The 23326-nt window shown below is 38.3% G+C and overlaps 1 protein-coding gene across 1 annotated transcript in view; it reads right to left on the bottom strand.

Annotated features, from left to right (window-relative positions):
• KIAA0368 (KIAA0368 ortholog) overlaps nucleotides 1-23326 on the bottom strand; it is a 115841-nt gene that overhangs the window by 50367 nt on the left and 42148 nt on the right. The window contains exons 17-24 of the mRNA XM_006864672.1: nucleotides 21911-22136; nucleotides 21413-21504; nucleotides 19360-19494; nucleotides 10725-10887; nucleotides 9944-10116; nucleotides 7202-7303; nucleotides 3735-3858; nucleotides 24-169 (exon numbers count right to left, since the gene is read on the bottom strand). Coding sequence (XP_006864734.1) covers nucleotides 24-169; nucleotides 3735-3858; nucleotides 7202-7303; nucleotides 9944-10116; nucleotides 10725-10887; nucleotides 19360-19494; nucleotides 21413-21504; nucleotides 21911-22136 — 1161 coding nt within the window. The remainder of the gene's footprint in view (nucleotides 1-23; nucleotides 170-3734; nucleotides 3859-7201; nucleotides 7304-9943; nucleotides 10117-10724; nucleotides 10888-19359; nucleotides 19495-21412; nucleotides 21505-21910; nucleotides 22137-23326) is intronic.

Raw genomic sequence — 23326 nt, 5'->3', positions numbered from 1 at the left:
GTCATATTTAAAGAATGGCTTACCTTCACTTCTTTATGGGTACTCAGCTTTCTCACAAGGGAAAGTAGCCAAATGCAAGCTGCTTGCCTCACATGTGGGTTGGAGCTGATGATTTGTTTATTTAAAATCATGTCCAACACCCATGGGACCACATCATTCACTTTGGCTCCTAGGGAAAAGAAATGTAAGAAATAATTAAAATAATCCAATGTATCTTCCTAAAAAAATAAATTTAAATTGGTATTTACTCAGCGTCTTGTACCCTACGTATGGATCAAAACTATAATGCAAGAGAACACACAATCTTGAGATTTACATATATCCAGGGGTCATACATTTGACAAGAAAGCAGGGACCACATCTGTGAAATACAGTCAAAAATAGGAGAGAGGCACACATTCAGATATATATATATATATACACACACACATAAAAAGACCAGGGATCTCACAAACCAGGACATACACCACAAACACAACAAACCTCAAACCCATCCAAACACACACATCCCACACAGGCAAACCAACATTTACATATTATAATCCTATAATATATTAAAATCTAAATACCCAAGTTTTTAAGTAAGTTGCTGGATGAATCAATAATCATTCATTTCAGAGTTTGGCATTTCAAAGGTACCCAAGTAACTGTACTATCATAGAATGAAAACTTATCCCTACTCACTCCAGATCCATCAACTTTTCTTACTCTACTCTTTCCTACCTCCCATCTAAAATCAAAACGAATACACAAACCTCTTCTGCCTTCATATTCCACCTCCTCTCTTGTTTAATTAACTCCAGAGTTTCTCACCTTCAACACTACTAACATTTTTAGCTGGATAATTCTGTTGTGGGGCTGTTCCTTCCATCACAGGATGTTCAGCAACATTCCTGGCTTCATGTCTTTGTGTGGCGCTGTGAGAGAAAGCACTGGACCACAAGGTCAGCAGTTCAAACTCAACAGCTGCTCCTTGGAAATCCTATACAAGGTCCCTATGAATCGGAACTAACTCGACAATGGCACTTAACAACAGTAATGTGTAACTACAAGACACCAGTAGTGCCCACCTCCCCAGACATTGCTCAATGTCTATAAGAGGGAGGACTCTTCCAAGTTGAGAACCACAGTTTCACATCAAAATTCTCAAAACTGTTGTCTATAATTAGTTCTACATTTTCTCCCTTATTTTTTCTTGAACCAACTCCAAACCAGACTGTCCCTACAACACTAGACACTACTCATAAAAGTCACCAATCACTACCTCAATTATTATCTTACCTGATTAATCAGCAGCATTTCACACACTTCGTCCCTACCCAACCTCCTCACCCTCTGAGACCTTCTTCCCTTCACCTCTAGGGCATAACTGTTGGACTGCCCCCTCCAACTGCTCCTGTTTGGTGTCCTTTTCGGGTTTCTTCTTAGTGTTCAAACATCAGTGCTAGAGAACTCTAGAACTTAGTTGTTGAACTTCTTTCACTCCCCTGGTGATCACATATACTTTCATGAATTTCAATACTATCTTTATAAAACACCCAAAAATTTATTTCCAATCTGAAACTCTTCAAAACTCCATATTCACATATTCAACTGGCTCCTAGCTAGCTTTGTCCAGGACGGCATCAGTCCCAGCTAAAGGCATGGAGGAACTGAGAGATTCCAACACTGCTGGGAGTGAGGAGGAGAAAGATCAACCAGTGAAAGAGTTTTACCCTGCATCCACCCTGCTCCCACTTCACAAATCTGAATCTCCCCCACCCAATAAATGGAAACTCAATTCTTCCAATTGCTCACAATAAGAACTTTGAAGTCATCACTGACTCCTCTCACATCTGCCATTCAATTCAATAGCAAATCCTGTTGGCAATGCATCCAAAATATCTTAAACCAACCATTTCTCTCCACCTCCGTGCTATCACCATCATTCAAGTCACCATCATGTAACACCTGGGGTACTGCAACAATCTCCTAACTAAGCTCCTTGCTTCTGCCCTGGTTCCACTTCAGCTTATTTTCTAAATACAGCATTGGAAGTCAGATTGTGTCTCTCCTCAGCTCACAAACCTGTAACTGCTTTCTACAGAAAGCCTCATAATGGACTAAAAGGTTCCACATGATCTGACTTCATCTCATATCTTACTCCTCTTCTACTCACTCATTTTGCGCTAGCCAAACTGCCCTCAAACACATACTCATGTCTCAGAGCCTTTGCACTTGTTACTGCCTCTACCGGGAATACTCTTCCCCCCAAATTCCAACCAGTTCACTCCCTTACCCACTGCAGGTTGTTTAACATCATCTTCCTGAGAATAATTTAGTTGTCCTCAGCACTCTATTAATAACTACCTTCCAAAGTTGACCTATTCCCTTTTCGTGCTTTACTTCTCTTCCTAGAAATTATTACCATTTAGCAAGTTACACATTTTACCCTGCTTATTCTGCCTCTTGTCTGTCTCCCCCTAGAATGTAAAGTTCCAGGAGAGCAGGATTTTCTATGGGTTTAGTCATTCCTGCATTGCAAACACAGAGACTCATACCTGGCTCCTATTAAGCACTTAATAAATACATTATAAATACATCTACAAATTAGCCCTCCATGGCTATGAAAAAGTTTCACATGTAGATAACTAATTTGTTTTCAAAGAAAATAAAAATCAAGCTGCCAAAAGGGTCTTAAGAAACTACTATTTTAGAGAACACAAAACTGTAGATTTATCTCACTATCTGAAATGGAAAAGGTGAGACAAAACATATTTCAATCATTGGTAAAATGAAAATAAGGACCACCACTCCCTTGAGAATTGAAACTACTCTTCCTAATTAAGAGCATCTTAACACCTAAAACCTGAGCTCTCTTGTAAACATTTTTTCCTTATTGGTTTCCCCCCTTTTCAGTTTTCATTTAACAATAATGATCTCTCTAGGTTCAGTGTAGATCCTTTTTTCGTTTCTGTCCTCATTAGGTTTGAGTAACTGATAGAAATGTTATTATTTTTAAGGTAGGGAGTAACAAAAGAGACTTATTTTAGGAAATTAAGATGACGAACAGTTTACAGAGTCAGAGGAAGAAGAGATGATAATTTCAGATTTAGACACAAAGAAATTGATAACTGTGGGAGTTCTGTGTGAAAATATCAAACAAATGGTTTAAAAAACAGCCCTGCAGTTTAACACAATGATTCCAAGGTAAAAGATCATCAAAAAGTTGGTATAAGATATAGGTATTGCTGATCTGGGATAGTCCAAAACCGATGGTGAGTGTGAAGAAAAAAGAGGCAGTGAAAAAGAATGAAAAGTCAAAGGTAAGGAAAAAGCCCAGGAAGTCTTGGAAGTACAAAGAAAAACAGTTCTAAGAAAGTGTTTGGACATGTTAAAGGCTTGGAATAACATGTGATTCAGTTATTTGGACCAAACACAAAGAAAGTTATACCTCGACTTTAGATGAGGATACACTAATCCCCATCTAAAGAGCACAAATTTAAAGGTAATTACATAGTTTACTCTGTTGCTTGCTTGCCAAAGGAATTTAAAAAGCTTTTGTTAACTTCATGCTCACTCTCCTTTAATCAATTATTTTTCTTGACTGAACTAAGTTGATAAAACAGACAAAAAAAAATCCGAAAAAGTTTAGTGTGTGTGAGCATGTGTGTGTGTGCTTGCTTCAAATGTGATCAGGGTATCAGAAAAGGGTTACTTGATGATTATAAAAGGATTAGCTGAGTATTTCGTACCAGTGGGAGGAGTGTATTCTTCTTCAGTCACTAGCCAGGCATCTCGGGCAGCTACAGAACTAGTTCCTATTGCAGCACTAGTGATGGCTTCGCCGATAGTGAACTGAAGTTCTATCTGCTTGGCCTGCAACAAAGGAAAATAAAAGCCGTGAATGACAAAGAACATGTTCACAAAACATCTATTTCTACAGAAAGGTCATTTAATGTCTTATTTCTCAAAATACTATGTTTTTCACTCCTTTGTCTGGTTTGCTTTTAGCAAATACAGGAGTCCTCAAAAACAAGGTAGAGTAAAGGAATGGATATATTTTCCAAAGTTCATGCTACATACCTCATCCTCAACAGAGAACCACTAAGCAGTAACATGCAATTTTGGGAAACAAGATCCTGTTCAGTTAGGGGAAGGGGGCATTGACTTTAAAACCACACAGACTTTGATTCAAATTCTGTCTGCATTTTACCAGTGACATACTCTTATTTAAATGTTTCTGAGACTCAGTGTCTTCATTGGAGCACAGTAATTACAAGTCAGGCTGTTAACCTCAAGGTCAGCAGTTCAAAACTACCATCCATTCTGAGGGAGAAAGATGAGGCTTTCTGCTCCCATAAAGACTTGCATCCTCAGAAACCCGAAGCAGGGTAGCTATAAGTCAGAACTGACTCCCTGGCACATAACCACCACAACCAAAACACCATCATCACCCCATTAGGCTGCAGTGAGGCTTGTTGTTGTTAAGTGTCACCGAGTCGCTTACAACCCCAAGCAACTCTGTATAGGGTGGTAAGCTTGAACTTCTGGCCTTGTGGTTGGTTCAATCAAGTTCCTAAAACATGGAAAGATGGAGTGGCTGGAAACTTTGGACCCGGAGAGGGAGACCGGCAGTATGCGGACAACAAGGGGGCAGGTTTGTAGGGTATACCATTGGTTGATGGATGATGCATGGAAGGAATTGTTAACCATGGCAAGGAAACAATATACGATGGGATCAATGTGAAACTGATGTCCTCCCATGTAAACTATCTCATAATTCACAATAAAGCATTTAAAAAAAAAAAGTTCCTAGCATAATGCCTGATTTGCGAAACTGCACAATAATTATCACCTGACGTTGCTAAGGAGTCCTGGTGTGGTGCTGTGGGTTAACGCGCCAGTTTGCAAAGCCACGTGAACTGCAAGGTTGGTGGTTCAAGCTCACCTGCTGCACCTCAGGTCCGACCATGGGTCGGAACTGACTCGACGGCACTTAACAACAACAACAAGGTCGCCAAGAGTTGAAACTGACTCAGTGGCACTAACAAAAACAACTTCAAGTGTGAGTGAAAAATAAATCTCAGGTTGGTCCACCTTCAGGAATAAGGACTCAAAAGGTCCCAGAAGTTGCTAATTGACACAGGCACAGATTGTGGGCTGATAGAGCAATAGGAACCATGCACAAGGGATAAGTATTTGTTGTTGTTGTTGTTGTTAAGTACCGAGGAGTTGGTTCAGACTCATAGCGACCCAGTACAGGGTTTCCAAGGCTGTAAATCTTTATGGGAGCAGAAGCCTCATTTTTTTCCTGCGGAATGGCTGGTAATTTAGAACTGACAACCTTGAGGTTAGCAGCTGATTCTTAACCACTTCGCTACCAGAGCTCCTCGGGATATGTATAAAACAGAAAGAATTAGGGGAGGCTGACGGAGGACCTGTTGGAGAAGTAGAAACTTTAAAATAAGAATGTAACCATAAAAAGGAAATAGGCACTATCCGGACACCCGATTTTGCAAACTCAACTAATAAAGCCTAACTCTCACTAAAGTGAGTACAGATTGAATTTTTTGAGCATTTGTCAGTAAACACATGATAATTTATCAGTGACCTCATATAGGGTAAGGCAGTCCACCCCAGTTCTCCATCCGGAGCCCCATCAGGTCCTAGGACAGGGGTTTATAGCAATCCACCAGTTACTAAGAACAACTGAGGCAGTATCAGGATAGCGACAATGTTTCTCACACAAGGAAAAAGGATTTACAGGTTTAGTACTACTCTTGAATCCCTACTGCTTCCTGGTTACATGCTGCTCTTGGTGATGGCCAAGCTGAGAAAAGGTATTCCAATATAGAGGATATGTTAAGGATTCGCTGTACGTACTTGTTTTTACATGTTTCCTAGTGTCGATGACACAAAAACAAAATTTTATATTTATGGATTATATGCTATCTAGGTTGTGCATAGGGGGGTCAGAAAAAAATAATAGTTTCAATAGATTAACAGAAGAAGAGGCACATTACTCTCTTCATGTATGTTTGAATTTTTCAGTAATACAATAAGTTAAAACAACTTTAAAAAACTTTAAAACTTTGTTGTCGTTGATTATGAAGCTATTTTGTTTTACTGATTTTTGCTATGCATATTTTTTCCATTCATTCCAAGTTTCCAATTTTTCATGTATTTGATATTTTATAATTCATAAGATAATTATTTCAATAGCAAGTAAAGGATACAAATTTTCATTTATTTAAATGAAACTAAAAGAAGCCCCTATCTCGCATGAATTAAAAAAAAAAAAAAAGAAGAAGAAGAAAGCATCATAAGCTTTTTACCAAGTGGTTATAATTTATAATGTCAGTGACAACCAGAGAAAACCTGACATGGTTTGAGATTATAAAAAAAATTTCACTGTTAAAGTACTGAATTACCTGAATTCAGCTGCTTCAGACCTTAGCCCTTGCCCTCCTGCTCCCATTCTACAAGGCCCAGCAAAAACATCTCCAAAAAACCTGTAGCAACTCTTTGAGGCAGAATTAATCACACATTCCTTAGTGATTCCACTGCCTTACATGCACAGTGAGATCTACAACTACCAAACACACTGCTCAGCACCTGTGTTATAATGAAGACTAAAACAGACTCTGCCTTGAAATGTGTGATAAATGCTGTGAAGAGAAAATACAAGGATTCATGTGAGTATAAAACAACTGAAGGTCAAAAAGGGTTCTTATGGAGAACAGCAAGTTGAGAAGGAAATAAGTATGGGGCTTTCAAAAACTTAAGAGTAAAGAAGGCTTGGGACTCTGGTGTATAAAAACATGAGTGACAAAAATCACAGCCCGAGTAGACAGAGGCCACGTCAGGTTGTGCTCAGGCAGTGACCTACTTGTAGCTCTTCTCCACTGCTTCCAACAACAGAAGGCAAGTCAGCAGATGCCAGAGCCACTGGAGTCCCAGCACCCATTCTCTACATCCAGCTGAGAAGAGTGGCTTTCCCCTTCCACCTATACTACTCCATACTACTCAAAAAAGGTAAGACAGAAATGTCCACACCTAGATAATGTAGTCCAATGCTGTGCCCAGCAGGGTGACCATGCCAGGGATGACACTTGAGAAGTACTTGCTGAACAAATGAGTAAAAGGTTTAGGTTAAAACGCAAAATTTAAATAATGTCTTTTATTTTAATAACTAACAATCAGATAGCAATATAAATACCTCCACAGAATCCATGAGACCTTGCAAGAGGCGTTTCTGATGAGGAAACTCTCCATCCCCAACTGGAAAATACCCCAGTGTTTGGATTGCTCTTTCTTTCATCTGGAAGAATACAGGAAAAAAAATTTTGTGAAGCATATTATATAAAAGCTTTACCTGAGGATGTTGTTAAGTGCTGTCTAGTGTTTAAAAAAATTATATGGCAAAGAGGGGTTGTCTTTTCTAAGTAATGCACTATGTATAAGTTTCTTTTTAAGTACCCAATCTTAGTGTGGTACTGTGGGTTAATAACCTGGACTGCAAAATCAGTTTGAATAGCAAGGTCAGCAGTTCAAGCTCACAAGCTGCTCCTGAGAAACTTTATGCAGGGTTGCTAAGGGTTAGAACCAACTTTATGGCACATAACAATGTTACATTATATGTCTTATCCTCTGTAACTCAAAGAGGTGGTGGGAGTGGTGGTATGTGGTTAAGATGGTACCAACTCATAATGATGCTGTATAAAGTTACAGGATTTCTGAGGCGTAAATCTTTACAAGAGCAGAAAGCCTCATCTTGCTTCTCAGGAATGACTGGTAGATTTGAACTGCTGACCTTGTGGTTAGCAGTCCAACATGTAATCCACTACACTACCAGGGTTCTTAAGACACTGAGGTAGAAAAGCATAAAATTGAGTCCATTATGTATGTAAAGTTTCAAAAGAAGAAAACAAGCCTATAAGAGTAAGCTTTTTATCCTTCAAATTATAGCAGTTAAGGATGTGAGTTCTAGGCCAAGGAGGCCTAGGAACAAATCACTGCTGTTCCATTTAACTAGCCTTTACAGGTGTATGACCTTATGTTATTTCTGTTCTCTCTTAGTTACCCTGGTCTCTGTGACTTTCTTTTCTCTTCTGGAATATGGCGGTAATAACTACTTCACTCGATTTTTTGGAGGACTCATTTAATATATGCATGTATGTATGTAGAGCACTTACAATACTGCCTGGCACATAACAAGTGCTCATCAATGGTAGTTGTTGTTAAGTGCCGTCAAGTTGGTTCAGAAGCATAACAACCCTGTATACGGTTTCTGAGGAGTGGCTGGGGAACGTGAACTGACCTTGCCATTCAAACCAACCTCACAGTCCAGTACATTAGCCTTCAGTGTCACACCAGGATTCCAATGGTTGGTAACAATTCGTTAAATAGTAATAGCTAATGGAAAGTATAAGGAGCTCTGGTAGCGTAGTGGTTACGAATCAGGCTGCTAACCTCACAGTCAGCAGTTCGAAACTACCAGCTTTTCTGCAGGAGAAAAATGAGGCTTTCTGTTCCCGTCAAGATTTACAGCCTCAGAAACCCTGTCCAGGGTCGCTATGAGTTGGAACCGACTCCACGGCACATAACAACAACAACAAATGGAAAGTATGGAGTCCTGGTGTGGCGCTATGGGTTAATGCACCAGATTGCAAAGCCATTTGAACTGCAAGGTCGACGGTTCAAGCTCATCAGTTGCTCCTCGGAAACCTTATACAGGGTCACTATGAATTGGAACCAACTTGACGGAACTTCACAACAATACAAAGTACACTATGCGAGCTTTCCAACTTTAATCAATATCTAGGCCAAGGATAAAACTATCATGCTATAAAAAACTTGTAGTAAGTTGTTTTTCAGTTAATTAACTTATCTTAGACTTCAAAGTTTTGGTTTCTAATTATAAAGAGTATATTTTTAAAGTCTATGAAAATACTTTTCTAAAACTAAAAGCTATAAAGCTCCTTCCCTTGCAGGGTGCTCACGCTGCTTATCCAGATTTCTTAAAGCCAATCTAGATGTAGGAGGTAAGTTTTGTTTTTGTTTTGTGCTGGCAGTTTTGGCCTCTTAAGTACATCCTCAGAAGCAATTTTACCTGTCATTTCACAATTTCACAATGGTCCCACCTACCCATGAATGTCCTTTTTTTTTTTTTGGCAAGCTCTGGGCTGACTGCAAGTGAGGCAAAGTCATTTCAGCTGCTCAAAAACTAGCAGCACTTTTTTTTGCCTTCCCCTTCACCCAAAGGAGCCCTGGTAGAAGAGTGGATTACAAATTGGACAGCTAACTGCAAGGTCAGTGGCAGTAGCTATGAGTTGGGCTAGTAACCGTAAGGTCAGAGTTCGAAACCCCCAGCCATTGCATAAAAGAAAGATAAGGTTTTCTGCTCCTGTGAAGATTTACAGCCCTGGATACCCTATGCAGGGTTACTATGAGTCAGAACCGACTCCACGGACCACCACCATTCCGCAGGAGAAGAATGAGGCTTTCTGCTCCCATACAGATTTATAGTCATGGAAACCTTTTACAGGGTCTCTAGGAGTTGGAACCAACTCTACAACATACCACCACCCTCTCCACCCACATCATCTGTGTTACTCTCTAGTTAGGGTTCTGTAGTATTTTATCTAATATTAAAAAATCAATCATAAGAGTTAATACTTAACACTTTGTCATCCACCATGTAATATGACAAAATAATTTTTTGTAGATGACAAGAGAATTAACTTATGCTTTGACTCTCTCACTCTCATCGTTAAGAAAATAGTATAGGGCAAAACGGAAATTTCTGGGTTAAAACAGTACACATACTACAATGTTCAAATATTATCTCTATCCCAAAGCTATATACAGTTCATCTATCCTCATTACAATTTGGTTTTGCTCATTTACATACCTATAAATACAGAAAGTTTCAGAGGAAAAGAAGAAAAGAGAGACTTGCCTTATTTGTTTCTTTGCTAGACGGTATTCTATTTATTAAGCTTTCCACAAGATGCAGTTTGGTAAAGCCAGATCCCTCACTGGGGATTGGGAGTGGACCATTTCTGCCAATTTCACCCAGGGCTGTGCAGGCAGCAATTGCCAGGATGGGTGACGTACTGTCCAAAAATGAGCCTGTGAATACATTCAGACAAAACAGAGAATCACATACTACTACGCTCATGACTCAAAGCACCAACAATGCATTCAAGATTTAAAAGACAGCGAAATAAAACCAAGCTCTGAGGCAGGGGTAGGGGAAATCCAGCCTTTGTGCATTTAAGGCCCACGAAATCATTTGGTCTGGGATTGCCAAGGCAACCGCACATTAGGGGGGAGTTACATGTTTGATCTTTTTCAAGTTGATTATTTTGTATGGACTGCAAATGATGTTATCAATTTTGGCAGAAAAAAGGTTCCCCACCCCTGGCCTAAGGTATATTTCTAAGTGATAATCTGTCAACATTAATTTTGCAATAACACATGGCTACAGGAAATAGAGTAGTGTCCTTTTTAATGTTTATTTTATTTCCATAACTGAATCATCTATTATATAGAAACATAAAAATGTACTCTTACCATTAAGAATGCAGAATTTAATTAGCAGTAGCATTCAAATTCTTGTTTATCTGAGATTCAAATATGTTTGAGGAAAATTGTGTGCCTTTAAATGCAATGCTCTATTAAACTTTCAACATATTTCAAAAACTGCAACACTACCTGAGCATGAAGTCATGTATTACCTATTGTTTCTGTGGCACTGTGAATGAGTTCCTCTTGTTCAGGAAGAAAACCAGCACATGTCTCCAGGTCTTGTTGCTCTGCAATTCTCACTTTCTTTTTAGCCAAATATCTTCCCACTGTGAATCCCAATGCAAGCAAGGATCCATGCTGTATCTCTGGACTCTGAATGTAACAACACAATAGCATATGTCTCTGTCTCTTTTTTACATGCCAAGAACAGGTTTATTATACTCATCTCTCCAATAAAACACAAGGCCAAAGAACAAAGTGATCACTGGACAATAAATACTCAATCTGGCCAGAGACAAGGGAAACCTTTAGTTTCTAAAAGCGAGAATTCTAAGAAGTGAAGCTGACTTTTAACTGAAGAGTTAGATCTCTAATTCAATGCCCACTCTTAACATCAATGAGCTATCTTAGAGTCCTGGTGTGACACTGTGGCATAAAGCACTGGACCACAAGGTCAGTGTGAACCACAAGATGAGCAGTTCAAATTCACCAGCTGTTCCTTGAGAACCCTATAAAGGGTCACTATGAGTCAGAACCAACTAAACAGCACTTAACAACAATAGATTCCATGCTTCCTTCTAGTTTACAGCACCTTCCCAAATCTATTTTAATTTTCAAGCATCATTTTACCCTACTGCAAACAAAATATAATAAACTGATTCTATTTCTAATAATGAACACTGCTAAACACAAAGAAGGAAATAAAATATTTGATAACACATTGTTTTAATAGTTAAATTTACAGTATCAGATCTCTATCTGGTTGCTATGAGTCAGAATCGACTTGACAGCAGTGGGTCTGGATTTTGGATCTACCTAGTACTAGAACAGTGCCTATCCATATAAGGATTCAAGTTTCGTACTGGAATGACTGAACTGATGTAATGTATCTCATTTAATCTTCACAATAATACAATGAGGCTTCAAAGCGTTTCTGGAAAACTGAATTAAAATAGGGTCAGCAGTAGTAGAATGGGTGCCCTGTCTTTGCCCCTAGCCTGATAGTGCTATCTCAAGGGCCACCACATCACTATATTCAAGAACTGGCCCTTTATCTCTCAGCAGAAACCATGCAGGCAAGAAGGCAATGGGGAGACATATAAAAAACCCTGAAAGAAAAAAACTGCCACCCAAGAATCCTCTATCCAGCAAAGCTGTCAATGAAATACGATGGTGTAATCAAAATATTCCAGGATAAACAGAAGCTAAGGGATTTTGCCAAAGCCAACCCTGCACTACAAAACACCCTAAAGGGAGTTCTGTGCACTGAGAACCAACAAGAACAGACAACAACCAGAGATTGACCTACGTGGCAGCACAACCAGGAACTCAAGTCAACAAATGGAAGAATCAAGAACAGAACAAAACTTTAACAACAAATTCAGAGGATCTGGAGGTCAGTCTATGATCAAAACAATTCCACTGTGAAAGAAGGTAAACCTGTGGGAACAGAGATCCAGATGGTGAGAAAGTCAGGTACATTACAGGATAAAATAAACTCTATTAAATGGAGGGAAAAGTTAATGGAATAAAAGGTAACCTCAAAGAAAAATAATACTTCACAAGATACCAAGAAAATGAAATTCCAAGAAGAACATGGAAACATTAAAACTATGAGGAAACTGACAAGAACACAAAAAACATGAACTCAGCACAGGAAGCCATGCAGAACAAAGAAACCAGCACCACCACACACACAAAAAACATAATGTCAGCAATTAACCCATACCTATTGATAATTACACTGAATGTAAACAGATTAAATGCACCAGTTAAGAGACTGAGAGTGGGAGAATGGATAAGAAAACAAGATCCTTCAATATTTTGTCTACAAGAGACATACCTTACTCACAGAGACAAAAACAGACTAAAAGTCAGAGTAGAAAAAAATATACCAAGCTAATTGCAATATAAAACAAGCAGGAGTGGCAATACTAACCTCTGATAAAATAAACTTTAAGACAAAAACCAGCATAACAGATAGAGATGGACATTATCTCATGATTAAAGGGACAACCGAACAAGATGACACAACCATAATAAAAATCATAATGAAAGAGCTCCAAAATATATAAAGCAAACTCCAATAGATTTGAAGAAAGAAATAGACGAATTTATAATAATAATAAGGAGCTCTGGTAGCGTAGTGGTTACGAATCGGGCTGCGAACCTCAAGCTCGGCACTTCGAAACTGCCAGCTGTTCCACAGGAGAGATATGAGGCTTTCGGGTCCTGTAAAGATTCACAGCCTCAGAAAACCCTGTACAGGGTTGCTATGAGTCGGAACCGGCTCCACCGCAGATAACCAACCAACCAATAATAACAGTGGGCAATTTTAATACACCACTTTCTAAAATGGATAAAGCAACTAGAAAGAAATTCGACAAAGACACAGAGGAACTAAACAACACAATCAGCCAACTGGACTTCATAGATGTGTACAGAATACTCGACCCAACAACAGTACAATATACATTCTTTTCCGGTGCCCATGGAACATTCTCCAGAATAAACCATGTGTTAGGCCACAAAACAAGCCTCCATAAGTTTCCAAATATGAAAATATTACAAAAGCATCTTCTCAGACCACAAAGCTATCAAATTAGAAGTCAACAATAGGAAAACCAAAGAAATCAAGTCAAATACATGGAAACTGAATAACACCCTGCTAAAAAGCAACTGGGTGGTAGAAGAAATAAAATGTGAATTCAAAAAGTTCCTAGACACAAATAAGAATGAAAACACAACATACCAAAATCTTTGGGACACAGCAAAAATGGTGCTGAGAGGATAATTTATTGCAATAAATGCACACATCCAAAAAGAAGAACCAAAATTAACACATTAACACAGCATTTCCAACAATTAGAAACAAATCAACAGAGAGAACCTTCAGCCACAAAAAGAAAAAAATAATAAGATTAGAGCAGAAATAAATGAGACAGAAAACAGAAAAACAATATAATCAACAGGACAAGAAGCTGGTCCTTTGAAAGGATTAATAAAATTGACAAAACACTGGTACACCTAACAAAAGAAAAGGAGAAGACACAAATGACTCTCATTAAAAACTACATTGGCGATGTCACAACGCAAACAAACAAAATTAAAAGGATAATAACAGAATATTATAAAGAGTTGTACTCTAACAAATTTGAAAACTTAGAAGAGATGGATACATTTTAGCTAAACAGATTGAAGTAGAAAAAAACCATAACAAAAGAAGAAATTGATCAGGTCATCAAAAAACTCCTAACCAAAAAAAGTCCAGGTCCAGATGGCTTCACTGGTGAGTTCTAACAAACATTCAGGGAAGAGCTGTCACAAATTTTACTCACATTATTTCAGAATATAGAAGAGGATGGAAAACTTTCTAATACATTTTATGAAGCAAGCATAACCCTCATACCAAAACCAAGGAAGGATGTCATTAAGAAAGAAAATTATACACCAATATCCCTCATGAACACAGATGCAAAAATTCTCAACAAAATCCTAGCCAAAAGAATCCAGCAGCACATCAAAAAGATAATACATAATGATCAAGTGGGATTCATATCAGGGACGCAAGGATGATTCAACATTAGAAAAACGATCAATGCAATCCACCATCTAAACAAACAAACAAAAAAAGAACCCTGTGATCATAATGATTGATGCAGAAAAGGCATCTGACAAAATCCAACATCCATTCCTGATAAAAACATTCAACAAAGTAGGAATTGAAGGGCAATTCCTCAACATAATAAAGAGCATATACTATGATGCTCTGGGTTAATGCGCCAGACTGCAATGCCGTTTGAACTGCAAGGTTGGCAGTTCAAGCTCACCAGCTACTCCTCGGAAACCCTATACAGGGTCGCTATGGGTCAGAATCGACTCGAAAGCACTTAATAATAACAACAATACAAAACCAACAGCTAACATTACTGTCAATGGAGAGAAACTGAAAGCCTTCCCTCTATGAACAAGAACCAGACAAGCATGCCCTTTGTCACCACTCCTATTCAATATTGTGCTGGAAATCTTAACAAGAGCTATACAGCAAGACAGGGAAATTAAAGGCATCCAAATAAATAAAGAGGAAATAAAATGGTCTCCATTTTCAGACAATATGATCCTATATATAGAAAACCATAAAGAATAGGTAAATAAAAGTTACCAGACCTCACTGGAAGATTCGGCAAAGTGGCAGGGTATAAGACCAACATACAAAAATCAGCTGGATTCCTCTACATTAACAATGACAGTGCTGAAAAGGACATTAGGAAAGCAATACCATTTACAATAGCAGTCCAAAAGATGAAATATCTAGGAATAAATGTAACCAGCAAAACAGAGGACCTATACAGAGAAAACTACAAAACACAAAAAGTGGAAGAAAATACCATGCTCCTGGATAGGAAGACTTAACATTGTGAAAATGTCAATACTGCCCAAAGCAATTTACACATATGCAATTTCAATCCACATTCCTACAACATTCTTCAAAGAGGTGGAAAAAACAATTACAAACTTTATATGGAAAGGAAAGAGACCCAAGATAAGCAAAGCACTGCTTAAGAAGAAGAACACTGGAAACCTCTCATTCTCTAATTTCAAAATTCACTACACGGCTAGAGTGGTCAAAACAGCTATTACTGGTACAATGAGAGATACAGTGATCAGTGGAACAGAAATTAACTCATCCACATACAGCAAACTGATTTTCGAAAAAGTGCCTAAGTATATTACATGGGGAGGTTAATAGTCTCTTCAACTGACAGTACTGACAACTGGAAAACAATATGCAAAAGATTCAAACAAGACCTTATATAAAAACCAACTCAGCATGGATTAAAGACCTAAATGTGAGTCCCAGAATAATAAAGGCCATCAATGAAAAAATAGGGTTCTAATACAAGGTATACACAGACTATCAAACGTTTTGAAAATCACACAAACAAAAGAAGACAAAATAGATGATTGGGACATACTAAAAATTAAAAACTTATGTACCTGAAAAGACTTCACCAAGAGTAAAAAGGGAACCCACAGAATGGGCAAAAATCTTTTGCCACAACACATCAGACAAGGGACTAATTTCTAAAACATTCCTGGTGTGGAGCTGTGGGTTAATGCGCCAGACTACAAAGTTGTTTGAACTGCAAGGTCGGCGGTTCAAGCTCACCAGCTGCTCCTTGGAAACCCTATACAAGGTCGCTATGGGTCGGAATCAACTCAATGGCACTTGACAACAACAACATAGGAAACTACAACACCTCTATAGGAAAAAGACAATAACAGCAAAGATCAAAAAAGTAGAGGACAATAAATGCTGGTGAGGATGCGGAGGACTGGGACGCTCCTACATTGCTGGTGGAATTGCAAAATGGTCCAACCTCTCAGTAAAGCAATATGGCGCTTCCTCAGAACGTTGGAAATAGACATATCTTATGATCCAGCAATTCCTCTACTTGGTATTTGTCTACAAGAAATACGAGCCATAACATGAGTAGATACATTGCACACCAATGTTCATAGCAGCATTATTTACGACAGCAAAAAGATGGAGACAGCCTAAGCGCCCATCAATGGAAGAACAGATAAACAAACTTGGGTACATACACACTATGGAATATTATGTTACCTTGAAGAATAATAACAAGGAAGCTGCAAGCCACTGCCTAACATGTATGAACCTTGAGGTCATTATGCTGAGTGAAATTAGTCAGTCACAAAAGGAGAAATACTGCATAGGACCATCATTAGATTAAGAACCCATGCTAAATGGGGAAAAAAAATTCTATGCTGGCTACCGGGATGTATGGGAAGATGGAGCATAGAGTAGGGAATAGACACAGGGTAGTTTGGGTGCTTGGGGGCGGGAGGGGGAGGGGGCAAAACACAAGAAGGGGTAGGGGAATGGAAGAACAAGGTGATGGGAGAACAGTTAGACAGGTTTGCATGGACTAAGTGGGACAGAGGTAAATAATGATGTATGCACAACCTTGGAACAAAAGGGCTCTGGGATACAGGGATTGAGGCATGGCTTGAATAGTAAAAGAGGGGAAATAATGTTAAGATGCTTGGCTGTCTTTTGAATCTTGGTTTCCCTTGCATACCATTGTAAAATAGTCACTTAAAGGGGAGAGAAAGGAGTAGCCAGAAGCATCACTATAGAAAGCTTGAAAGTCCGTCTTCAGCCTATAACTGACTGGAATACCTAAAATGGGGCTAAAACTTGCCCAGTGAAAGAGGCATCCTGCAGAGCATTTGCACTGCATAAAACCATAGGTGGAATCCTGAACCCCATCCAGAATCTTCTGAGGTGGGAAATTTCCACTTGAAAGGACAAGCAGACCAGCCTGGGAAGGCTAGATGAATAGAAGATATTTCTTGAAATGAAAGACCGGCAGGAAAAACAAAAAAAAATAATGGCAGTCCGATTGACTACTACAAGAATAGCAAGTTGTTCTCCAAGGAGTCATCAAGGCAACTGGCCGGGTCCCCTCACGGCAAACCCCCTTCCAAGACTACGACTCAAGGGGAATATACAAGCAGGCATGTGGTCTGGCTGGTGATAATGTAGGTCATCAGTAAGGGGAAGTGGGGGAAAAACAGCAATCAAGTTGTGAGCTAAGTCAGACCATGTTCTGTAGACTCCTGTGAACCTGGACTGAGACCTAGTTGGCCAGCAGTATGGTAAGACCTGGGGACTCCTGGGCCCCAAAACAGTGACACGGCCACAGAGGACTAGAACAGAGAGTGAAGTGTCCAGCTGATATGAAGTGAGGAGAGATGCACAAGAACACCCATACTTGCAGATAGTAACCACATGACCTGGCTTCAATGGCTGGATGATCAGACTCAACTAGAAGAAGAAAAAAAAAAAAAGAGGAATCTGCTACAATTTGATGAACTTGACCTATACTTATGTATGTAATAGCTCAAAAGAGGGAACAAATCTTTACAACAAAGATCATTCCAACCCCCTTGGTATGCAAAGTTGACAGAGATGGGCAAGTTGCTGTAAAAAGCTACAACTCTACAAGAAAAAGACAAACGACCAAATTAAAAATGGCCAACTTAGACACTGGCTACCCAAAATTGGGGGGGGCGGGGGACCTACAAAGGCAAGAAGTGACTGGCTTACAAGCTTTCAAGAGGGAACCTAGTTCCGAGGGTGCAGGGGAAGGGAGAATCTCCACTGAGTGGTTTGCAATCTATCTGGACTGGGCAAATGAAAGGAGATGGGGATAAGACTCTTGTGGTACAAGAGTGAATAATTATTCTCAGGACTGACTGTGAAAGTTGAAAAAGTAAAGGTAGATAATTTGTAACACAAGGAGGGGAGTGGTTGATTTTGCAGTCCAGAAGCAGTGGCCCCTGGGACCATCAAGGGAGAGGAGCGGGGAGTGCAGAGCCATACCCAGAGAGGCACTGACACTAGAGATGGAGGCAGAGATGATGATGTGGAAAGATGGAGTGGCTGGGGACTCTAGACACAGGAAGGAAGAGGGGCTGTTGCACTGGTGGCCAGGGGGTAGGCTTGCGGGGTGTACCCTTGGGTTGTTTAATGATGCATGCTAGGGATTATAAATATTACAATGAAACGATATACGAGAGGATGAATATAAAGCTAATGTTCTCCCATGTAAACTATCACATAATTCACAATAAAAAGGAAAAGAAAAGAGCTGGCCCTTCTTAGAGGGCTACTCCCTACACCCTGGAGTGGTCAAGGCTAGGTTCATGCACTGCCATGCTGAGAATGAGCCTGACTTGGTTGAGTGTTTCTTCTGCTTCAAGTTGCTGGAAAGCTGGGAGCCAGATGTCGACCCCATAGAAGAAAACAAAAAGCATTCATCTGGCTATGCTTTCCTTTCTGTCAAAAAATATTGAAGAATTAACTCAGTGAATTTTTGAAGCTAGAGAAAGAGAAATCCAAGAACAAAACTGTAAAGGAAACCAATAATAAACAGAGTCTGACAAAAGTGCCAAGAGGAAAGATCTGCCATCAAGTAGTTGGCTGCTCTGGAGTGACGCTCCCTTACTCATAGCTCCCCACACCTCTCTGAGGTACCTTAGGAGGGAGACATGAAAGACATAAATGAAACCTTGTAAAGGACTGCATTGCTTGACTGGAGGGCAGTGGCAAAGCTGCTCCATGTACTAAGGTTGCCGGTCACAGTGACTTAGTCACCACCTTTCTGTTCCTTTTTTGGGGGGTGGGGGAGGGAAGCTCGCTTTATTGATTCCCAGCCTTGCCAGAGTGAGAAGGTGAGACATGAAGGAGGAAGGTCAAGTGTCCATTCTCCTGAGTCTGGTGCCACCACCACCCCACACACCCGGGGTCCATGGTATTGTGACCAGTTGACATGTGATATCAAGATTTGGTAAGTGAATGGAGTCAGATCCGTTTTGTGACTGGACAGAGACAATTAATATTGTGCATTTCTTATCTTAAAAAAAAAAAAAAAGATGGAATTTTTCCACAAACTTTTGAAGCCTCCTCGTATATAAAAGCAAGTAGTCCGGAAGGTCACTTTAAAAATGCAAAGACAAAAGGTAAAAAAATAGGTTAGACACTTCAATAGAACCTTATGGCCCATAAAAATGAATGAAGAAAAACTGATAACATACATGATTATCTTTTGTAGTCTTTATAAGCTGTTCTAACATTGACTTCAGCTCATTTCCTGACACTGTAGATACCACCACAGAATAAAACAATGCAGCCAGTTCACGCATCTCTTCTTTACTGCTATTCATCAAACTCTGAGAGGTATAAAAAAAAGAAATATATACAAGACATATAGTCATCTTCTTGCTGCAAAACATCTGATATGACAGATATATAACTATTTCCCTGATGATAACATCTGGCATTTAAAACTAAAGAATAAATGACACATTATAATGCTCCATCTACTAGCAACCAAGGGAAAAGACAACAAAATATCAGTTAGAAGCAAAGTAAAAGTTCATTTATATACCAAAATCTCATGTACCTTTACACCAAAGATACAAAAGGTAGAATTTTAATACACAGATGACCTAAAACAGAGGTCAGTAGTTTTTTTTTTTTTTTAATAAAAATCCAGATTAGTTAATATTTTAAGCTTTGCTATCTGTTGTTACTACTCAACTCTGCCACTCTATATAAAAGCAACCATAAACAATATGTGAAGGAATGGGTATGGCTGTATTCCAATACAACTTTACATATGGACACTATAATCTTCACATGGCATGAAATACGCTTAATTTTTTTTCAATCATTTAAAAATATAAAATCTAGTCTTAATTCACAGGTCATACAAAAACAAGAGGCAATCCTGTTAGTCCATGGGTTGCAGTTTGTCCACCCTTGATCTAAACAATCAAAACTCAGCAAATATTCAGAAAGAATAAAAATTTTCTGAACTACAAAAACAAAAATAATAAATTCCTAAGACAAGAATTTACAAAAAAAGCATAAAACTAATCCAAGATCTTCAAAAATTACATTCATGCTTTAACACTTAACCAAGTCAATCTGCATATTTTATCATGATTCAAGCTGCACTTTCCAAAGAGAACCACATTAGGTACAAAAGGTAAAACTTTAGGAGCCATATTTGTACTAAAAAGCTATTCTTGTTCATCTGAAATTCAAATTTAACTCAGAATCTTGTAATCTTGCTAAATCAAACAAATTTACTGGTGGCTAAAGGACAAGAACATGTGCTGACAAGCATGGAAACTGATACAATTCACATGAAAGGTGTGGCCCAATATACCAAAATTACAAAAGGACATGCCCTCTGATCCAGCAATTCTACATGTAGGGAATCCATCTGAAACATGCACTTCCTTTTATGTAAAAGAAACGACTATTCATTGCAGCAGACTGGAAATAACCTAAGTGACCTTCAATAAGGATCTAGAATAAATTGTGGTAAACTCATACAATGGAAAATGATGGCACTCTTCAACAACAGAGAATGCTCTTTGTAAAATTATATAGAAAGAGCCTCCATTAAAGAGGTACGGTAATGTACCTGTGCTGCCTTTGTGTAAAAGAAGAGAGATAAGAAACAATGTACATTTTTGTGTATATACAGTGCGGCATTGTAGGATAAGCACTGGACCACACAGTCAGTTTGAACTGTAAGGTTCAAACTCAAAAGCCGCTCCTTGAAAACCATCTACAGGGTCATGATGAGTCAGAACCAGCTTGACGGCACTTAACAACAACAACAACAACATAGAAGTAAACTCTAGAAGGTACACCATATATAAATAAGTAATTACCTAAGTTTGCTTATCAGAGGTAGAAAAAAGGGGGCAGGAAGTTGGGGCACTTTGGGTAAATGGGAGATGGTTATGAAAAAATATTACATATATGTATATATATTTTTTAACTATACAAATCTTTATTTTTCAACTTTATTTTATTTCTAAAATAAATTTTAAAGAAAGAAAATAATTATTTTTTACTCAGATGACTCTCAATTCATTTTCCAATTCACCCAGATAGGCCAACAGAATATGATGAAATACAGTTGTTCCAGTAGGTGTTTGATGATGAGGGAGTTTTCAAGATAATCTAAAGGCAAAAAAGGTCACAGGAATACTGGCTGGAAAAAGAAACTAAGAGATTTAAAGTCTGATACGTATGGAATCAAAATAAATATACATACACAGGACATACCTTTATCCATTCTGTTTTGTCTACAAATTTGGTAGCCAGTTTTTCTGGATATACTGAAACAGCTTCCAATAGACAGTACATGACAGGCAAACCTAAATAAGAAATCAGAATCTTGTCAAATATGTGGCTACACGGATCTATAGATTAAAGTTTAAGACCTACTGATTTAGGAAGCCCTCCCTCAGTTCAATGAAAAAAATTACAAAACTCTTAATGATTCAACACAGCAAATTTAGACTAGCTATCTATAAAAAGAAAGGATTTCATGCCATTCTCCATATGCATTTCAAAAGTGAAAATTTATATTAGCATTTCTTTCTAAAAAGACAACAGTGTATATCAAGGATGAATTATATAAGTTTAGAAAAGAAATGACGACTAATGTTAACTACAACACTAAGGAGAATAATAATTTTACTATAAATTTGCAGAAGAGTTTAAAATTAATTTTAGGGTTCAAGTGCTTTAAAATCTTTCCTTGGACTCAAGAGTTCCTACCTCCAACACCTGCTAACAGCTGCTGAAGTAGGCCAATGTAGATCTGAACAGGGTTGGTCTCCCCACTCTTGGAAGAAGATGATGAGCATGTTGCCTGGCTCCCTGACATTAAAGTCCGTATATAGCGTCCAATGGCTGGGGCATGATCTTGCATATCAGCCAAACTTTGAGAGGTGGGTACCACACCTGCACTGTGAGCCAAGCACATGCGCAAGTATAGAACTATCTAAAAACAAAAGTAAAATGAATAGAGTTAAGCTGCTCAAAAAGTCTATGTGGGAAGATATTCAAAGTCACAGTTTCTAGTTCTGATTTCTCCATCTTCCTTCACAAAGCCATTCAACCATCCTCACAAAATTTAGAAAACATGATTCATATGTTAACTGATAATACCAAAATAGAGCAAAATGTAGGTAACAAGCTTTCATAAACAAAGTACGTTTTAATGGGATTAAAAGGCAAACTCAACTTCTACAGTATGAAAATTACAATAAAAATTATTATCTTTTTAAAAGCTGCATATATAAAAATGAACAGACAGAAATTTTAGGCAAATGACCTGTTCATGGGGAAGAAAGTTTTAGCTATGTTTAATCTCCATGGATATGTAATAATTTGAGAAAATGGGTTCAAATCGAATTATGATAGATACACTACTACCATATGTAACTGAAATAAGGTCTGGAGAGCGCCTCTACTAAAGGAGCCCTCTGGAAGCTCTTTCTTGAGACCGAAACAAGAACAAGATGATTTTCATTGTATTTTTACTTACTCTAAGCAAAACTACCTACTATAATTTAATTAGTACAATCAATTCATTAAAAAATAGAATTTCCTTATTAAGTGTGATGATTCCTCTCTTAACTTTCAAAACTTTCTTGTTTTTTGTTTTTAACTGCTATCAAGCAGAATCTAATTCATGATGACCCCGGATATGCAAAATAGAGCTACACTCCATAAGGTTTTCAAGATTATGACCTTTCATAAGCTGATAACCAAAGCTTACTTTTGAGCTGGCTCTAGGTAGGTCTGAACTACCAATCTTTCAGTTAGTAGTTAAGCACTTAATCATATGCAACACCTAAAAAACCTTCAAAACTAGAAAACCTAAATAACCTCAACAATATATTGACTTTACAAACTCAAATCTAATTTGTTATAAAAATCCCCAAAGCAACCGATACAAAACATCCAGTTCTTCCACAAAGGGATCTATACCTCTGCCTATCTATCTGTCTATAGATAGAGAAATCATCTTTAGAATTTATTAGCCTGATGAAGAATAATCTGTATATATATGCTCTAATTAATACCAATTTGTAAAATTTTGGTAATTATTAATTAGTAATAATTAAAATAAATAAAATAAGGAGCTCTGGTAGCGTAGTGGTTATGAATCGGGCTGCGAACCTCAGG

This window comes from Chrysochloris asiatica, unplaced genomic scaffold (assembly GCF_000296735.1).
Source record: "Chrysochloris asiatica unplaced genomic scaffold, ChrAsi1.0 scaffold00069, whole genome shotgun sequence".
In the NCBI taxonomy this organism is placed as follows: Eukaryota; Metazoa; Chordata; class Mammalia; order Afrosoricida; family Chrysochloridae; genus Chrysochloris; species Chrysochloris asiatica.
Note: the sequence above shows the minus strand (reverse complement) of the source record. Positions and strands in the feature narration are given on the sequence as shown.